Genomic DNA, 16485 nt, shown 5'->3' with positions numbered 1-16485 from the left:
TTTGAAAACATTGAAAGTTTTAATTAATTTGTTAAAATAGAACGAAAAAGATTATTATTTATAAATTTTACATTTTTTTATTTTACGTGGAAAGAACAGTATTATATTGTACAAGCTCACAAAAACTATTTAAAGAAACTCATTAAAAAAACGAATTATTTTTTAAGAAAACACTCATAAAATTATAGATAGCAAAAAGTCTAATTTTAGTTAAATCTCTCTCAACTTTCGCTATGAATCATCTTTATAATCTAATAAATACAAAGTTCGATTGTTCAACTTTAGAACACTTTATATTTTTTCAGAAGGGTATAAGTATGACATTATGAGGTAATTCTTAACTTAACAAGTAATTCAGCGTGATTTATAAAATTGATATATACATATATATGTGTATATATATTTTACCAAACAAGTAGTAGCAAACAATAATCTCAGTTTCTTATAAAAATCTAATGATTTCATAACAAATATATTATATTTAAATTTTTATATTTAATTACTATATATCCATGTGGAATTAAACATATATATACACTTAATTATCATAAGAGTCTTATATTTATTTTATACAAGTATTGTAAATAAATTCGGTATATATTTACTTTACGAATATAAATAAAAAATAATTAGTTCATCTTTAAATTACTTTTTAATTCAGTTAATAAGATAGAACCTATTACCATCTTTTCACAGTTAACACAAATTTCCAAACATTCATTACCTATAACTTTTATTGTTACTAATACTAAGGACTTTGATGCTAATGTATGAGCGGCAAATCTGCAAAATAGAAATCTTTTTAAACAAAATTTCATTTTCAACATATTACATAAAGTAATTTTTTAATATTTTAAATATTAATATTATAAATTTGTAAATTTATAACATAATTAACACATTTATAATAAAATTTGTAATATTTTATTCAATAACATTTTAAAAAATTGCCTGAATAATTAATAATCCGAATTATTAATTTAATATTCTTTTACCTTATCTCTTCATCACTGCTAGATATCATTGCAACATTCGCAGTCTCAAAAACTTTTTGGGATATAGTTTTCTTATTCCCAAAATATTGCACTTTCGCAACATGTTCATTCATACCCTTCAATTTAGTTTTTTCACATGTAAACATATTTTCTGGCAAGAACACGGCTCTTATTATTTCTCCAATTGGAGCTTTAATAGTAACTGGGCAGGAATACATGTTATCTCCAATTGCAAAGTCAATATTAAAATGTGCTGGTTGTGTAGAATCATTAAAATTGATTCCCAATGTTGTGGATAAATTTGAATTTACTTCTAATAGTGGTATTCGCATAAAATCATGTATAACCATTCCTTTTGGTAAATTCTATTAATGAAACAAATTGCTTTATAGTACTTATATATAAATATTATATATCAGTTAATAAATATTAAAAACTGATGATTTAATTGTTATAGATTATATAAATTTACCTTTACTCCTATTTGTATTTCTTTAACAGGCTCGCTACTTTCATTGGAAAATGTTAATTCAATAGTAACTAAATAAGCACTTACTAAGTGCTGCGATCTAGTAAATCTATATTCAATTTTCAAACCATGTCCCGTAATAGTATTTAATAATTCAGATTTCTTTATGGGAATAAATGAGGCTGAAATTTCTCTGACATCATTTGTAATATTCAAATTGATAGGGGTAAGAAGACTACCTGTGCTTAATGGCATAACTGGTGTCATTGGAATCACTGAAATTAACAAATAAAGTTTTGAATAAATTGATAAATTATATTTGTTATAATTTTTAAGTTCTCTCTCTGTTAAACCACCAGTAATATAGTTAAATACGATCATATTTACCATCATCTAAATCTAAAAGGAGATCAATGTTGCTTTTTGGTTTTTCTGTTGCTTCTTGATTGGAAGCCTTGTACTTTTCCTCTTCACTTTCCTGAGAATTCTCAGATGATTCTTCAGAATCTGATTCTTCACTTTCAGACTCGCTGTTCGACTCATCAGATATCTTGGTAGATTTCTTTTTCTCACTATCATTCTCAGATTTACCAGATTCTGATATATACTCAGATGAGTCACTCCCCTCATCTGAAGAATCAGTTGTTGAAGTATCTGAAGAGTCATTTTCATTATTTAATTCTAAAAATTAAAATACTCGTATAAAATTTAAAATAGGACTATTTAAATTAGTACTTGAGTAAAATCTTGTTTACAACTGCAGTAATTTAAAACATACCATCTGCTTGAACACTTTCTTCATCACTATAAAAGGGTTTTTCTTTTTCTTTTCCCTTTTTGTCTTTCTTCTCTTTTCTATAATATTCATCTCTTGCATCTCTAGTAGTGCTACTTGCAACATCTCTTACAGATGGATCAGGAGCTACATCAGGGAAAGGTGGCAAAGGACGATAACCAGCACATGGCATATCTAAATAATGTGACAATGTTCCTAACTGATATTCAGAATTTTTGAACCTAGATGTTAGAGTTGGTGCAGGTTTTGGAGCTAGAAATATTCTTTTTGCAAGCTGTGGAAGATTTTTCTTATGACCATCTTCGTCAAAAATAAAACGTCTCAAGAAACGTGCACGATCTCTAATATCGTAGTTTTGATCGTATTTCGCAAGTTGGAAAACGTATTGACAAAATGGCTTGGTTTGAATAGGATTATTTAGACACAGCTTTACAGCCAAATTTAATATTTGGAGCTTTACAATATCTTGTTCATTTACAAAATTTTTAGCCATTTTTCTAAGCACATCTGGTGCTATCTTAGGTACTCTATCTGAATATTCTCCCAAGAGCCACAAGATAGATGCTCTGGCTTGTGGTATAGTTATGAAATCCATTAATTTTGCCATATGAGCAATTATATTTTTATGTTCGTTTGGTTGAGTTTGTAACAGCTTCTTTATAACAACAACGCTTTCTGCTACAACAGCCTCTGGATAACAAATTATATTTTACTTTTTGTAATACGTAGCTATATTATAAGTATTATATATTGTAATCTAATTTTATATTTTATACAGGGTTAAAGAAACGTTCGAAACTAACGTGACAGAGATAGATTAATTATTTAATTGCTTATAAGTACTTACCGTCTCGATTACTCAATAATGAAACTAATCCATTCAAACACGTATCAGTCACTTCTTTTATATTACTTGCACATCTCCCAATTGCTTGTATACTAGCCCCAACAAATTCTTTATCACTACTAGAGATGTAAGTTTGGAATTCTCTTAGTATAACTCCAATACTAGTTTCAGTTGCTAAATTGGTCAAAATATCTAATTTCAGAAGTTTTATATGAGTAGGATCTGAAGTTCTCACAAAAAATGACTTAAGGAAGGGTTCAAACATTCCCTGTGCAAAAACAATAAAAATTATAGATTGTATCAAACTTCTACTACAAAAAAATTTCTATATTAAATTAATATTTGCTATATGTCTAAAAATCATTTTACAATAATTACATTACCTTCCTGGCAATTGATATGTTAGCAATGCAGTGGAGAACTATGCTCTGAACTTCTCTGTGTCCTCTTAATAATCTAATTAATGCTTTGGCAGCAATCATTACTTCGCTTCGTGGAGCAGTGTGGTGATACAATTGAGATACTGCCATTACTACAGAAGCATTTCTACTTTGCAAAAGAGGTTTTGTATTTCGCAATAATAATCGATGATCTGGATCTATTGTTAATTTTGGTTTCTTTGTATTAGACGAATCAGAATCAGAATCATAAAACGGGCGATTTTCATCATCTTCTATGCTCTACAAAAATTAATTTCATATGATATAAATCTTGTATGTATAAATTGTCCATGATTTTGGAAAATTATACATACATCTACATTAGGGTTAATGAATTGTGTTCTTGCATATCTTGTAAGCATGTTGACTATAACAACTTGACCCCATTCATCGACATCTACTAATAAGTTACAGAGCTTTCTATAATTTTTATGTATCAAATCTATTCTTTCAGGACAAACCTCTTCAAATGCCATTGCTGCAGAACCCACAACAAGAGTTGTTTTATCTGATAGTAACTTTTCTAAAACACCTATTAATTCCTCTTTTTGCTCAGAATCTAGTGAATAAAGTTTAGGAATAGCATGTGCTGCAGTTTTTCGCACATATGGTGACATATCACTGGCTGAATCCTTGATAGCAAGCATTACTATAGGCACTATCATAGAAACTCTTATACTTGAAAGTACTCTTAAAGCACTGGCTCTTATTAATTGATTAGGATCTTTTAATGCTCGTTGAAATGTAGAAATAGATAAAAGTGCAAGATCTTGTTGATCTTCAGCATAACGAACCAAATAAACATAAACTAATTTTTTCACTTCAATATTTTTTGATACAACATTTTTTACTACAGCTGGGAATAACTCTGATGCATCTCGCCCCTTTGCTATCATCTGAAAAAATAATTTGTGGTAATTATTTGTTAAAATAAGGATAATAAATTAAATTAAGAAATGAAATATTTTAATGAATATTAACCTATTCAAAGGGTACATTAACATTAATCTCAATTTTTAGATATACACTTCTTTCTATTATTTCATATTGTATGTACATTTTTAATAATTTTTTAACATATACCATATATTATCAATCTTGAACAGGTTAATTTTCTAAAATGTATTATTATGTATTTTTATTTAAGTATATTTTATAGACTTAGTGAAAGATTTCAAGAAAAATCTAGATAAATAATTAGATAAATATAATTGATTTATTACCCCAATTATACGCTTCATAGCCTCTAATTTAAGTCCATCCTTATTACTATCCAACATTTGTTTCAAGTCTTCATGTCTATAAAAATATTCCTTTAAGATACATAATTACATATTTTTTATTAACATACTTAATAATATATTGTACAATAAATAACATAACACATTTATTATTATTTAATTTTCAAATATACAGTATAAAGATTAAGTATAAAAATGTACTAGCGTCACTGTTAAAATAAAAAGCAATATATTAAATAAATATATTTATAAATAATAATTAACATAATAAATAATATAATATAATAATAACTAAAATAATAAATCTAAACAAATAAGTACAATTATCATCACTTACAATATTTTAAATATTTAATTAAAAATATAGACAGTGAAATATAAATGCTATTTCTCTATAGCTTTAAAATTACGACATAAAATTAAAATACTCCAAGTAAAAAAATAAAAATAATGCAACACAATATTACATTTAAAAACAATATGTAATGTTTCTAATTGGAAAGTATGTCAAATTTCTTTATTACATTTGAATAAAAGTTCAAATATATGTAAACATATTTTTACAAATAAAGCATATTTTCACATTGAAATATTTACTTTTTATAATCCGAGTGAAAAAATCCACCTGAAGCGGGATCAGTTGCAAGTTCTGGATCTGCTGTGCTCGACGGTCTATCATTGCTGTAAGAGCCACCGTTATTCGATAACGAATTCGCAGCAGCAGTTAACATTTTATTCCAATTTCACTCGAACCAAAGTAATTCTTCTTTCTTGTATTAAAAAAAGTCACACAGACTTTCCTATAGCACACGTGGTTATTTAAAAATTGATGACAAGATGCTTTCAGTACGTATTAACACAGATACCCATGTTACTTAGATCTTAGATCTATTTAGATTTGAGCAAAGTCCATTCTTTAAGAAATTCTGTTTTGTGTATCGAAATGTATCGAATGAAAATTTCTAAAAATAAAACAATGTGTAAACCTATTTTCTTCGTTAATTTCTTGCAAATACATTCGTTTCGTTCATTTTATTTAATAGGACTAAAAAGTACAAGTTAATGACTATGGCATTTCTAAAAATAACGATTGAATGAGCGAAACCAGATCGTGAAGCCACACGCTTTACAAATAAGTTACTAACCTAGTAACTTTTATTTGTGCATGTAGGTATGGGAATATTTAATTATGATAAAAAAGTTTTATCTCTTATTCTACCTGAACTCAACAATTTAACGATTTCATAAATAAAATTTGCATATTTGCTCAAATTACATAATTATATATAAATATTAATACAATACTATAAACGATATCAATGTATTACATAGTTACAGAAACATTTTGAAATAAGCATTGCAAAATTAACTTTTACTGTTATCTCAAATATGCCGATATGTGTGAATAAATATTTTATAATATATATTTTCAATATTTAGCAAGTACTGCACTGCATAAAAAGCATAGTCTTTATAAAATAATGTTTGGAAACAAATACGATTTTTATGAATGATATAAATATGAATTTTATATATTTAACTTTGTATAGCAAAATATCATTGATATCATAAATTATTGTTTTGTAACTATTTTTATAGTTCTAAAATGTTTCGATTTTTCTTTATAAAAATAATTGATATATTAAAAACATTAAATATACAATTATATACAAAATATACAAAATAAATATTTTATTTATAATCATTTGAATATTTACTTTTAAATGCTAATGATAGTAAAGTAAATAATAAATATGTATATTTCACATTTTTAAATTATGTTAATTTAAAGTTATGAAAGAGTTTATTTTGTATGACGCTATAATACAAGTTCAACTAGTTTATTGGTATATTGTATGTTGTCTGATAACAGCATAACAATTTTTTTCATAGGAAGCTTGCTAAGAACTTTTCTTCTCTTCAGCTGGCTTTTCTTTATTTGGTTTACTACATTCTCTGGATTTTTGTCGTCTTATTGTAGAATTCAAATCTTCTTGACAATTAGCATATGCCATACCTAATCCAAAGCCTCCACCAGTTATAATAGGCCACTTTCTTCCTAAAAGAAAATTAATATTTATATTATTTTATAATACATACATATTCATATATTTGTTAAAATATTAATAACAAATACATAATAATGATATATATGATTAGACCATGAGATTTTTCAATTATTGAATTGTTCAAAAAGTTTGTAGTTTTCTTTTATTATATCAAATGAAATTTCCAAACAAATACTGCTCTTAGTTAGACACTAAAGAGAATAAGGGAAAGACAATGAATATTCATTAATAATTCATACTTTTTTTCAGTAAAAAATGTCAAATTTTGTATATCCAAGAACTCCTAAATAGTAGCTGAAATATCCATTTTTATGTACCTCATTTACAGAAGTACAATATTGTTTCATTATTAGTTTTTCATTTTTACAAAATTTATTCGAAAGATATAGATAAAAAATTAAATACTTCAGAAGCCTGTAAAAGCTATTTGAATTTCTTAAACTGAAAGCTTGGTGAATTTGAAATTTACTACAAAAATGGCAAATAATTTTTCAATAAAGATTTATAATGTTGTAGATGGTAAAAAGTCTACTTCTAATTAAATCTTTTTTAATTTTCATTACGAATTTTCTGAACAACATAATATTAAACTGTCTAATTAATAAGTTAACTATCTAATATCTAAATATCTAATAATAATATCTTATTAAGATTTCAGATTGGAAATATCGTAGAACCTAACCTATATCATGTATGTAACGAAACAACTTTCATTACCTAAAATTTGAAAGCGAAAAAAATACTTGTGTAAAAATGTAAAATTATATGAAATTGAACGTATAATATTATATTACTTGTATTTTTCAGTCAAGATTTGAAGTTAACTTCTAAAAGTTACGTATTCATTTGAACAAAAACAAATTAAATCCATTATAATATTAAATGTAAATTTTTATTAATATTAGAAAATATGTGAGGATTCTTTTGTTAAAAAAAGGTATTAAGTGATTTAAGACTTACGTTTGAAAAAAAATAGGGAGAATACTCCTCCAAGTAGAATTCCTCCTCCTATGAAGATGTCGTTATTATTGTAATAAATAAATTTGATCTTTTATTATTTTAATGTCCAGTAAGAGTCGATTATTGAATTATAATTACCAAACTTAAATATAGCGTCAGTAAAACACCGATCCCATTTTCGTCCGATTTCATCTTCAGCCCAAGTAGCCATTTTTCTATATTAAAGTAGATCTATAATATTAGATGTTATGTCACACGTCACAGTCTATGACCATCAAAAAATAGTAATGTTGAGACATCGATTTATTCGTAAAAATTAATATTATAGGGATTCAGTATTTCTTTTATATTTTTCTCAATAATACATATGAACGTGTGATATGATAGAAGGCGACGAAACCAATATAATTAAGTAGTTCACATCTCGTTCAAACAACAGAGTATGTAGGAATATAAGAAATATGTATATGCTGTTATATTTTGATATAAGTCATGACAGAAAATATTTCCTCATAATTGCACACATTCGCTAGATTTGAAATGTGTTTTCTTTGACGACAAGTAATCGATTTGTTCTATAAACTGGGTAATTTAATTGGAAACTGCCCGATCTATTTTTGTAAATTTTTAAAAGAGAGAGAAAGTGGCGCCAACGGAGCTTTAGTTATTAGATTTAAAAATAAATCACTAGATAGTTTGATAATTTGTTATATTTTTTAGTAACGAAATATCACTAAATAAAGTGTCCATTATAAACATAATTTTATATGCAATAAAATAGCATAATAAGATTAATTAATAATTTATGTAACCAAAAATATATAATTATTTTTTTCTAATTTACTATTAATTCCTTTCAATGAAAACAAATAACATATAGAAATGTAATTTTATTTAAAATAAGAGTAAATTACAAGATACTAGGATGTGGACATAATTTAGTAAAATAAATTTCTTCGTACTCTAATTTATATGAGGAACAGTTTCTATCTAAGTAATATGTCTATCATCTAAATAATATAATAAAAATACTTCTTGAACTTTTGTTTTACTTTTTAAGATATAAGAGAAGATAAACATAGAAAAAGTGAAAATTGAAAATGTATTTTAACGCCATCTCGTAATCGATTCTGTCCTATCCTACTAGAGCATTCTAAACCTAAGATTTAGTGTCCACTGTGTATATTCCATTTGACAACATGGTTGTCGAGAAACATCACTATAAAATTGCAATGATAGAGTTTCCGGTGCAAAGATAAGAAAAAAATTCGTGATTTGAACATGTTCGTTAAATATTGCAAGACGAAGAAAGGATAGTTTTAATCGATGCAGACTCGATGTTAAGTGCTGTAAATCAACTAGATATACATTCATGTTAAAACTGCGTCACAAATAATGTTATCGATTAATTTTTCAAGAACCTCTGAGTCAGTAGCCAAACGATCAAATAATAGTAATAGGAAAGCGATTGATATAGAATTATTAATGAGGTTCTCATTTTTTATTGTGATTTTTATCGTAACAACCCACCTATTGTCGACGGTCAGCGCAAGTGAGTCATTGGGAAATCCGTATAAAATATTAGGTGTTCACAAACGTGCGACCTTACAAGAAATTAGAAAAGCGTACAAAAATCTTGTCAAAGAATGGTACGTATAGGATTTTCTATTATTTCATTATTATTTTATGAAGATTAATATTCACTCTTATTTTTTTATATTTTAGAAACCATTTGAATATACTGAAGGTGTTTGCTATTAACAAAAATAAGCTATTTTATATTTAGAATTATAGGCTTCATTGACATTGTACTAAAGTATGCCAATTATTTAAGTATATCGTTCATTTGCTGCAACAATATAAAATAACTCAAAAATAAAAAATTCAGAGAAAACAAGTTTGAATGTCTTGAATCGTTATAATTTTGTAAGAACATTGTATTAAAATAACAGATTGTTGTAATAAGCAGATCAATTTGTCTAAAAATATTATAATATTCTCATCCAGTTTAATAAATTCACATTCATCCTTAAAACATGTTTCTTATATATTAATGACTCAAAAACTGTAAATTTTGATTTATGTCATTATTGTAGCGAATGAGTGATATCTGATCAAAAAGCAGAGATAAATAATTTCAAATGATTTCTTATTTCTGTACCTTGGATTACAGTGTGAATACAATGAATTAAATTTATTTTTCCAAATAAAATTTATTTCCTTAGGCATCCAGATAAAACCAATCACCCAGGTGCAGAAAACAAATTTGTGGAAATTACCAAAGCTTATGAGGTAAAATTAATACCAATAAAAAATATAACGTAATTTATCATCTCCTTTCACTAGAAATTTTCTTGTTTCTAGATTTTAACAGATCCAGAAAGAAGAAGGAAATTTGATAATCATGGAATTACAGAAGAAAGTATTTCTAGGCAACGAAGAGACAATAGTCACTTTAACAATGTCTTTGATCCATTGGAAGAACTATTTGCCAGAAACTTCAAATTTCATTATCAAAATCGAGACATTTCACTTTTCTATAAGATGAGCATCACATATCGGTTTGTATCATTCTGTTAAAAAGTGTCTAATACATATATGCATGGGTTGTATTGTATTGTTTGGGAAGCAATAACAAAATTTAAAAAGATTTCATGGTAATAAAATTAAAATTTTATTAAGCAATCTGTATATTTTCATAATGACATTTCGCCATTTATTAGAAATATTCTTAGTAATTGCTGCATTTAATGTTCAGCTAGAAATATCTATTTCAATCCAATATTATATATTTTGATATTTTATATGTTTTATAATCAGATTCCAATTTTAAAAATACTATGAACTTTCTGAGCAAATCAATACTATGTTTGTTTGTATTATTATATTATAAATATTTTAAATATGAATGATTTTTGCAGATCATTTGAAAATGTAATAGTACCAAAAACTTTACGTACACCTTATCTGATATTATTTTATTCGGACTGGTGTTTTGCATGTTTACAAGTAGAACCAATATGGCGACGTTTGATTGATGAGTTAGAACCACTGGGTCTTGGTTTAGCAACTGCACATGCTGAAAAAGAGTCTGCTTTAGCAAGGAAACTAGGAATTCATTCGCTACCATGTCTTGTTGTTACAATAGATGGCCGTACAAGTGTATATAAAGAATCTCTTTTTAGTATCCAAAAGATTGTTGGTATGTATTATATAATGTACTTCATATTTCTACTTTGTAGTGTGATAGAATTAAAGTGTTTATTTCTTTTACAGACTTCTTACGAAACAAATTTCCATATAAATTAATACCTAATATAAATAAAAATAATGTAGATAATTTCCTCTCAGGATGGATAGATAATCGAATTCGAGCTTTAATATTTGATAAGAAAGAATCTGTGAGATTACGATATCTATTTATTGCATTTTATTATAGAGACCGTGTTGCATTTGGTTTTGTTCAGGTACACTTTATTTTTACTTTACTTTTTGAATTATGTAATTTTTCAATTATTTTAATTACAATTTTCTTTGTAGACGGGAAAACTAGATACTGAACTTATTGTAATGAAATATAAAATTTCTGTGGACTTGGATACTTTATTGTTATTTAATGAAAATTCCGAGAAACCTATGGCATCCGTCAGTATGAAAGATATATCAAGTGACACAATGCACAATGTTATATCAAATAATAAATTCCTTGCTCTACCAAGACTTTCAAATCAAGCAATGCTAGACTCAGTTTGTCCACCTGAGTGGTTAAGACCTCAAAAACGGTTATGTGCAGTTTTAATATCACAACAAAATAGTCCTCTTCATGATTTAGCTAGGCATAAATTTAGACAAGCAGCTTTAGAATCATCTTACAGGTAACAATGCTTCAAATATATGTGAAAATAAAATAAATATATATATATATATATATATATGTGCATTTATTATGTAATGATTTTACTATTTTCTATCATGAATGATTTGATTAATATTTTTTTATTATGGTTTATTATGACTTATAACTCACCAATATTTACTCATTTAATATCTACATAGCGTGTTATGTGATTTAACTACTTCAATAAATTTGAAATTATAGATATTTATATTACTCAATTTATACAAAATTACTAGAGAAGAAAGTATTGGATTAAACTTTCAAATGTATTAACTAATAAACAATAAATTATAAAGTTATACACACAATTTTTTCTAAAATAATTTTAATATACACGATTATTTTATTTTACAATGTTTAATTTACAGTACTGAAAGGGTACGATATACGTACGTATTTAAGGATACACAACCAGAATTTGTATCAGCATTATCAACAGGAGAAGGTAGTCCTTTAGAGCCTTTATTACATATTGTCATTATTTGGAGAAGGGATGCGAATCATTTGAAATATGAATGGTTACCTACTGGTTGGATTGAAGCTGCTCAAGATGAAACTCAGTGGAATGAAACACTTCGCAACTTAGAACAAACCATACAAAGATTATTACGTGCATCGGAAGCTTTGCCATATGCCGCAGTTGTAGGAGAACTAGCAGATGAACATGCACAGGTATGCATTCTAATTTTTGTTCGAAAGAGACCAAGATTAACCTCCTATCTTACATCACAATTTAAAATTAATTTTAAATGTAATTTTGTACAGGGTACTGTAGACAAACTTATTGGAAAAGCGTTATTAGCTGTAGATTATATTTCTGATAGTCTTACTAAGGAGCAAATATTGCCTTTAGTATCAGTAATTGCTACTTTAATGTTAATTGGTGCTGCGGGATATGGGATGTCATATCTAGCGTAAGTAACATCACGTTAAAATGATGTTTTACTTAGTTTAGAACATTCAAAATTTCGATTTTGTATATTTCAACATTCTCATTTTATATTTAATTTATATAAATTCCGTTTTGAATCTTTATATTAGTTTGAATTCTTTAAAATAATATTGAAAATAAAATCCATTTGATTATATTGGTTTTTAAAATCATACAGAAAATTAGAGGAAGCAAGTATTCAAGCTGAACGTGCTCAATGTAAGGATAATAATAAACCAACGCCGTCACAGCCACAATTGCGATTACACGAGTTGCGGGCAGAGAAATACAATGGTTTAGTTCGACTATTAAAACCAGGTTGTAGAACCATTATATTATTAGTCGACGTTCAAAGTAGATTAAAATTATTACCAGCTTTTCATAAAGCTGTGTGGCCTTATAGGTAAATTCAACATATTAATAAAAATATATTATAATTGTAATAGAAAAATAAAAAGTAATTGGTATTATTACAGAAAAAATAAAACTCTTATGTTTGGACATTTGTCTCTCGAAAGAGGGTTAGAGTGGTATAAAAAACTGTTATCTCTCACCTTGCCAGAACAAAAAGAACTAAACATAAATGCCAAGAATTGTGTTGGCACTGTATTGTCTCTAAATGGGCATCGTAAATATTTTTGTATGTACCATGCCAAACATCCAGAATGTACTAAAGGCAAAGGTTCTAAGGTAATATATGTTTTATATATGTATATATAACTATTGAGTTGACAACTAAGTGATTGCGGATTTTGTGCGGACTTGCGGATTAGATGGTAATGACAAAATCACTTAGTTGCCAACCCAATATTTTAAATCATGTATTTATTAAATGTACAAAGATGATAATTTTTATATACATGTATGATATTTTCATGTATAGAGAATAGAACGAATGACAAAGCAGTTAACTCGAAGAACAGATGATGCAGAAGCTGGCGCATTTATAGGTTTTAATAGTTCCAATGAATCTGATGCTTCTGAAGAAGAGGTATGCTTTTTATATCTCACATCTCCTATTGTTGAGTTGCGATAATTAATATAATACAGTAATATTTAAAAATATATGATATTAAAATCAATTTCTCTTTTAAAAAATTCTCGTATTATTTATATTCTAGAAATTGAACTGTTCTTTCTATTTACAAACTTTTATATTATAGGGTGGAAATAATGTTTTATGCCAGGACAATCTTTTGGATGGTTTACCAATGTGGCTGGATAGGCTATTTGAAGGTTTAACACATCGTTATTATGTAAATTATTGGCCCGAGTTCACTGCCAAGTAAATGGAGATTGGTATACATTTTGGTAACGTGTATACTTCTTGCAATAGAAAAGGGGATCCAACTAGTCAACAATATCATGTGTCATTTAAAAGTCCTATACAATTTAAAGGGAAATACATCCTATAATTTCATGTAAAATTAAGACATATTCATTATATGTACATGAAGGTATTATTTATTAATTTACACACGATTTCTGTAAAAAAGAATTTTATAAATTGTTATAATAGTCGATAAAGTTCTTACAGATTCAGAATTACATTATTTTCATCAATTTTCATGAGTAATAAAAATTCTCGTCATTTTTAATAATATTTTTAAAGTAATTCTAGTCGATGCCATTAAAGACATAACAGTATTTATATTACATGTTTAAATACTAGATACTGTATATTTATATATATTTATAACATGCCAATAATTTGTCCTTTTTCCTTCAATATCAATGTTACGCTATGGTATATTGTTACTTTTATACCATTACGTTATAACAATTTCTACTTTCCATATAACATACAAGGTTTGATAAAAAATACTTGTATATCATAAATGTTAGTTATAGAAGTTATTTTAATTTTATGTCGATTTCTTTGAAACAAACATTTTCATTTAATTATTTTGTTTACATAATTTTCAATTGGGATATCTGTTTATTAATATGTAACAAAATGTTTATGGAATTTATTTTTGAATCTCTTCGACCTCATTAAATTGGGAAACATGTACTTAATGAATGCTTTAGTTTTTATATTTTTGATATATTGATATACATTGATGATACAAATAAATTACAAATAAATTTTAAAAAACTTTGTTCATATTAATGACAAATTTTACGACAATTAATATTTTAATTTTTATGCTTTTAATAAGTTTTAATGTTCTTGGTATATTAATGACAGATAAATCTGAAAATATTTTGCATTGTATCATTATGTACAGTGTCTTTCCCAAATGAAAAATCAAATGTCATTATAATATTACATATATTCATATTATATCGCAAAGTTTAGAATGCTGTGTACATTTTAATATAAATTTTTTCATTTTTATTATATATATTGTTATGCAAATGTTATTTATAATAGGATTTTAAGATATATTCATTTATGTTTATAGACTTTTTTTTTATCAGACTTTGTATTTATAATGTTAATATTTAAGAATATATCTTTGTTTCTTCTGTGAATAGATATTTATATTATATATTTTTTTATCCATGTATTTTAATTTGTCTGTGAAGATTGATAACCAAAATATGCATATATTTATCAATTTATTAATGTAAGTTTTGGTTAAAAATTTATGGTAGTAATAAAAATAAATAATTACATGCTTTATAAACAATCTATAGTTCATGAAAGAGAATAATTAATATTCTCATATAAAACAATAATATCAATTAATATAAAAATTAGTCCCTTTTCCAGCTATATTTAAGTAATCTATATCTTTAGATTATATTTTTAATAATTACACAAATCACTGCATTCTCCATTTGAATGTTAAGTCATCACATAAGTAATGTCATTTTTGTACTTAGGAAATTAAAAAGCAATAGCTCACTTTTCTTTTTCTTTTGATTTTTCAATTTATGGTATATTATGTTGTATATGAATTTACATTTGACTTGCTTATTTTATAAATTATTTTTTCTTTCGTTAAAAAGAAGCTGTATTATTTATTTCAATTATAGTTATCTTTTTATTAACTGTACAATTTTATATTTAAGATATTATCCAATTAAGATTTACATTAAAGTATGCAAATCTAAAAAATTGCAGAAAATTACTTGAAATTTTAATTTTTTTAAAGGAAAAGTTAATCTATCAGAAACAAGTTATTACTACTATTGTATAAAAATAATATAATAAATATAGTTTCTTGCTGTTTTTTTATCAATTCTCTTTAAGTTAATACTTTAAATATTAGGTACTTAATTGTAATTAATTGCTACAAAATTTAACTTTCCTGCAATATTTGTTCTTTACTTTCTTTCCTTTCTTGTATTTTTATTATTATTTGAATTTGAGAAAAATTGATCATATTTGAGATTTTGAATTGTACATATTATTGAAGTATATATTTTTTATGGAGCTAGTCAAATTACTATATATTTCCGTAAAATATATCAATGTGTTTAAAAGAATCTCAAATGGCAAATATTGAAATGACATGACTTATGAAATGACTTTATTATAAAAGAATCAATTTACGTTTAAGATATACATGAATCGTGTTTCATGAAATTATGCTCGGAATTTTTTAATGCATGGAAGAAAATTATATATAAAAAATTGTTTACATTGTGTATACATTCTATAAAGATATTTAAAATATGCTGAAATAAAGATATACGAATAAATATGTATATTATATTGATTTGTAAAATATAATCAATCTGTTTTGCAATAGCCACTATTCAAACCCCTATATAGATATTTATATATTTCAGTATCAACTTGTACAGTTTATTAATATTTTGTAAATTTTATATTACCAGAATTAATCATTTTAACAAACAAGAAGTTGAGATTTTGATAGATCATA

At 25.7% G+C, this 16485-nt stretch overlaps 3 protein-coding genes across 4 annotated transcripts; 1 reads left to right on the top strand and 2 right to left on the bottom strand.

Annotated features, from left to right (window-relative positions):
- Positions 1 to 356: 356 nt before the first annotated feature.
- Positions 357 to 5933, bottom strand: LOC117237416 (AP-3 complex subunit beta-2). 2 transcript variants are annotated; one of them, XM_033501351.1, is made up of 10 exons: positions 5386 to 5933; positions 4771 to 4846; positions 3862 to 4443; positions 3491 to 3787; positions 3108 to 3375; positions 2243 to 2950; positions 1852 to 2118; positions 1468 to 1739; positions 996 to 1360; positions 357 to 783 (listed from the first exon to the last, which is right to left on the bottom strand). In XM_033501351.1, the coding sequence occupies exons 1-10, from the start codon at positions 5517 to 5519 to the stop codon at positions 630 to 632; spliced, it is 3123 nt and encodes a 1040-aa protein (XP_033357242.1). In that variant the 5' UTR covers positions 5520 to 5933; the 3' UTR covers positions 357 to 629. The 2 variants fall into 2 exon arrangements, with proteins under 2 accessions (XP_033357242.1, XP_033357241.1); XM_033501350.1 differs by having other exon boundaries at positions 1852 to 2145; positions 5386 to 5931.
- Positions 5934 to 6569: 636 nt separating this feature from the next.
- Positions 6570 to 8273, bottom strand: LOC117237351 (MICOS complex subunit Mic10-like). The gene is made up of 3 exons (XM_033501197.1): positions 7956 to 8273; positions 7818 to 7865; positions 6570 to 6847 (listed from the first exon to the last, which is right to left on the bottom strand). The coding sequence occupies exons 1-3, from the start codon at positions 8026 to 8028 to the stop codon at positions 6690 to 6692; spliced, it is 279 nt and encodes a 92-aa protein (XP_033357088.1). The 5' UTR covers positions 8029 to 8273; the 3' UTR covers positions 6570 to 6689.
- Positions 8274 to 8963: 690 nt separating this feature from the next.
- On the top strand, positions 8964 to 14209 carry LOC117237322 (dnaJ homolog subfamily C member 16). Its single transcript, XM_033501151.1, has 12 exons — positions 8964 to 9466; positions 10043 to 10109; positions 10182 to 10378; positions 10739 to 11019; positions 11094 to 11284; positions 11358 to 11692; positions 12084 to 12387; positions 12481 to 12629; positions 12825 to 13049; positions 13123 to 13336; positions 13530 to 13637; positions 13810 to 14209. Exons 1-12 carry the CDS (start codon positions 9213 to 9215, stop codon positions 13933 to 13935), a joined length of 2451 nt encoding a protein of 816 aa, XP_033357042.1. The 5' UTR covers positions 8964 to 9212; the 3' UTR covers positions 13936 to 14209.
- The last annotated feature ends 2276 nt before the right edge of the window (positions 14210 to 16485 follow it).

Source organism: Bombus vosnesenskii, unplaced genomic scaffold, assembly GCF_011952255.1.
Source record: "Bombus vosnesenskii isolate JDL3184/JDL3185 unplaced genomic scaffold, Bvos_JDL3184-5_v1.1 scf7180000013370, whole genome shotgun sequence".
Taxonomy (NCBI): domain Eukaryota; kingdom Metazoa; phylum Arthropoda; class Insecta; order Hymenoptera; family Apidae; genus Bombus; species Bombus vosnesenskii.
Note: the sequence above shows the minus strand (reverse complement) of the source record. Positions and strands in the feature narration are given on the sequence as shown.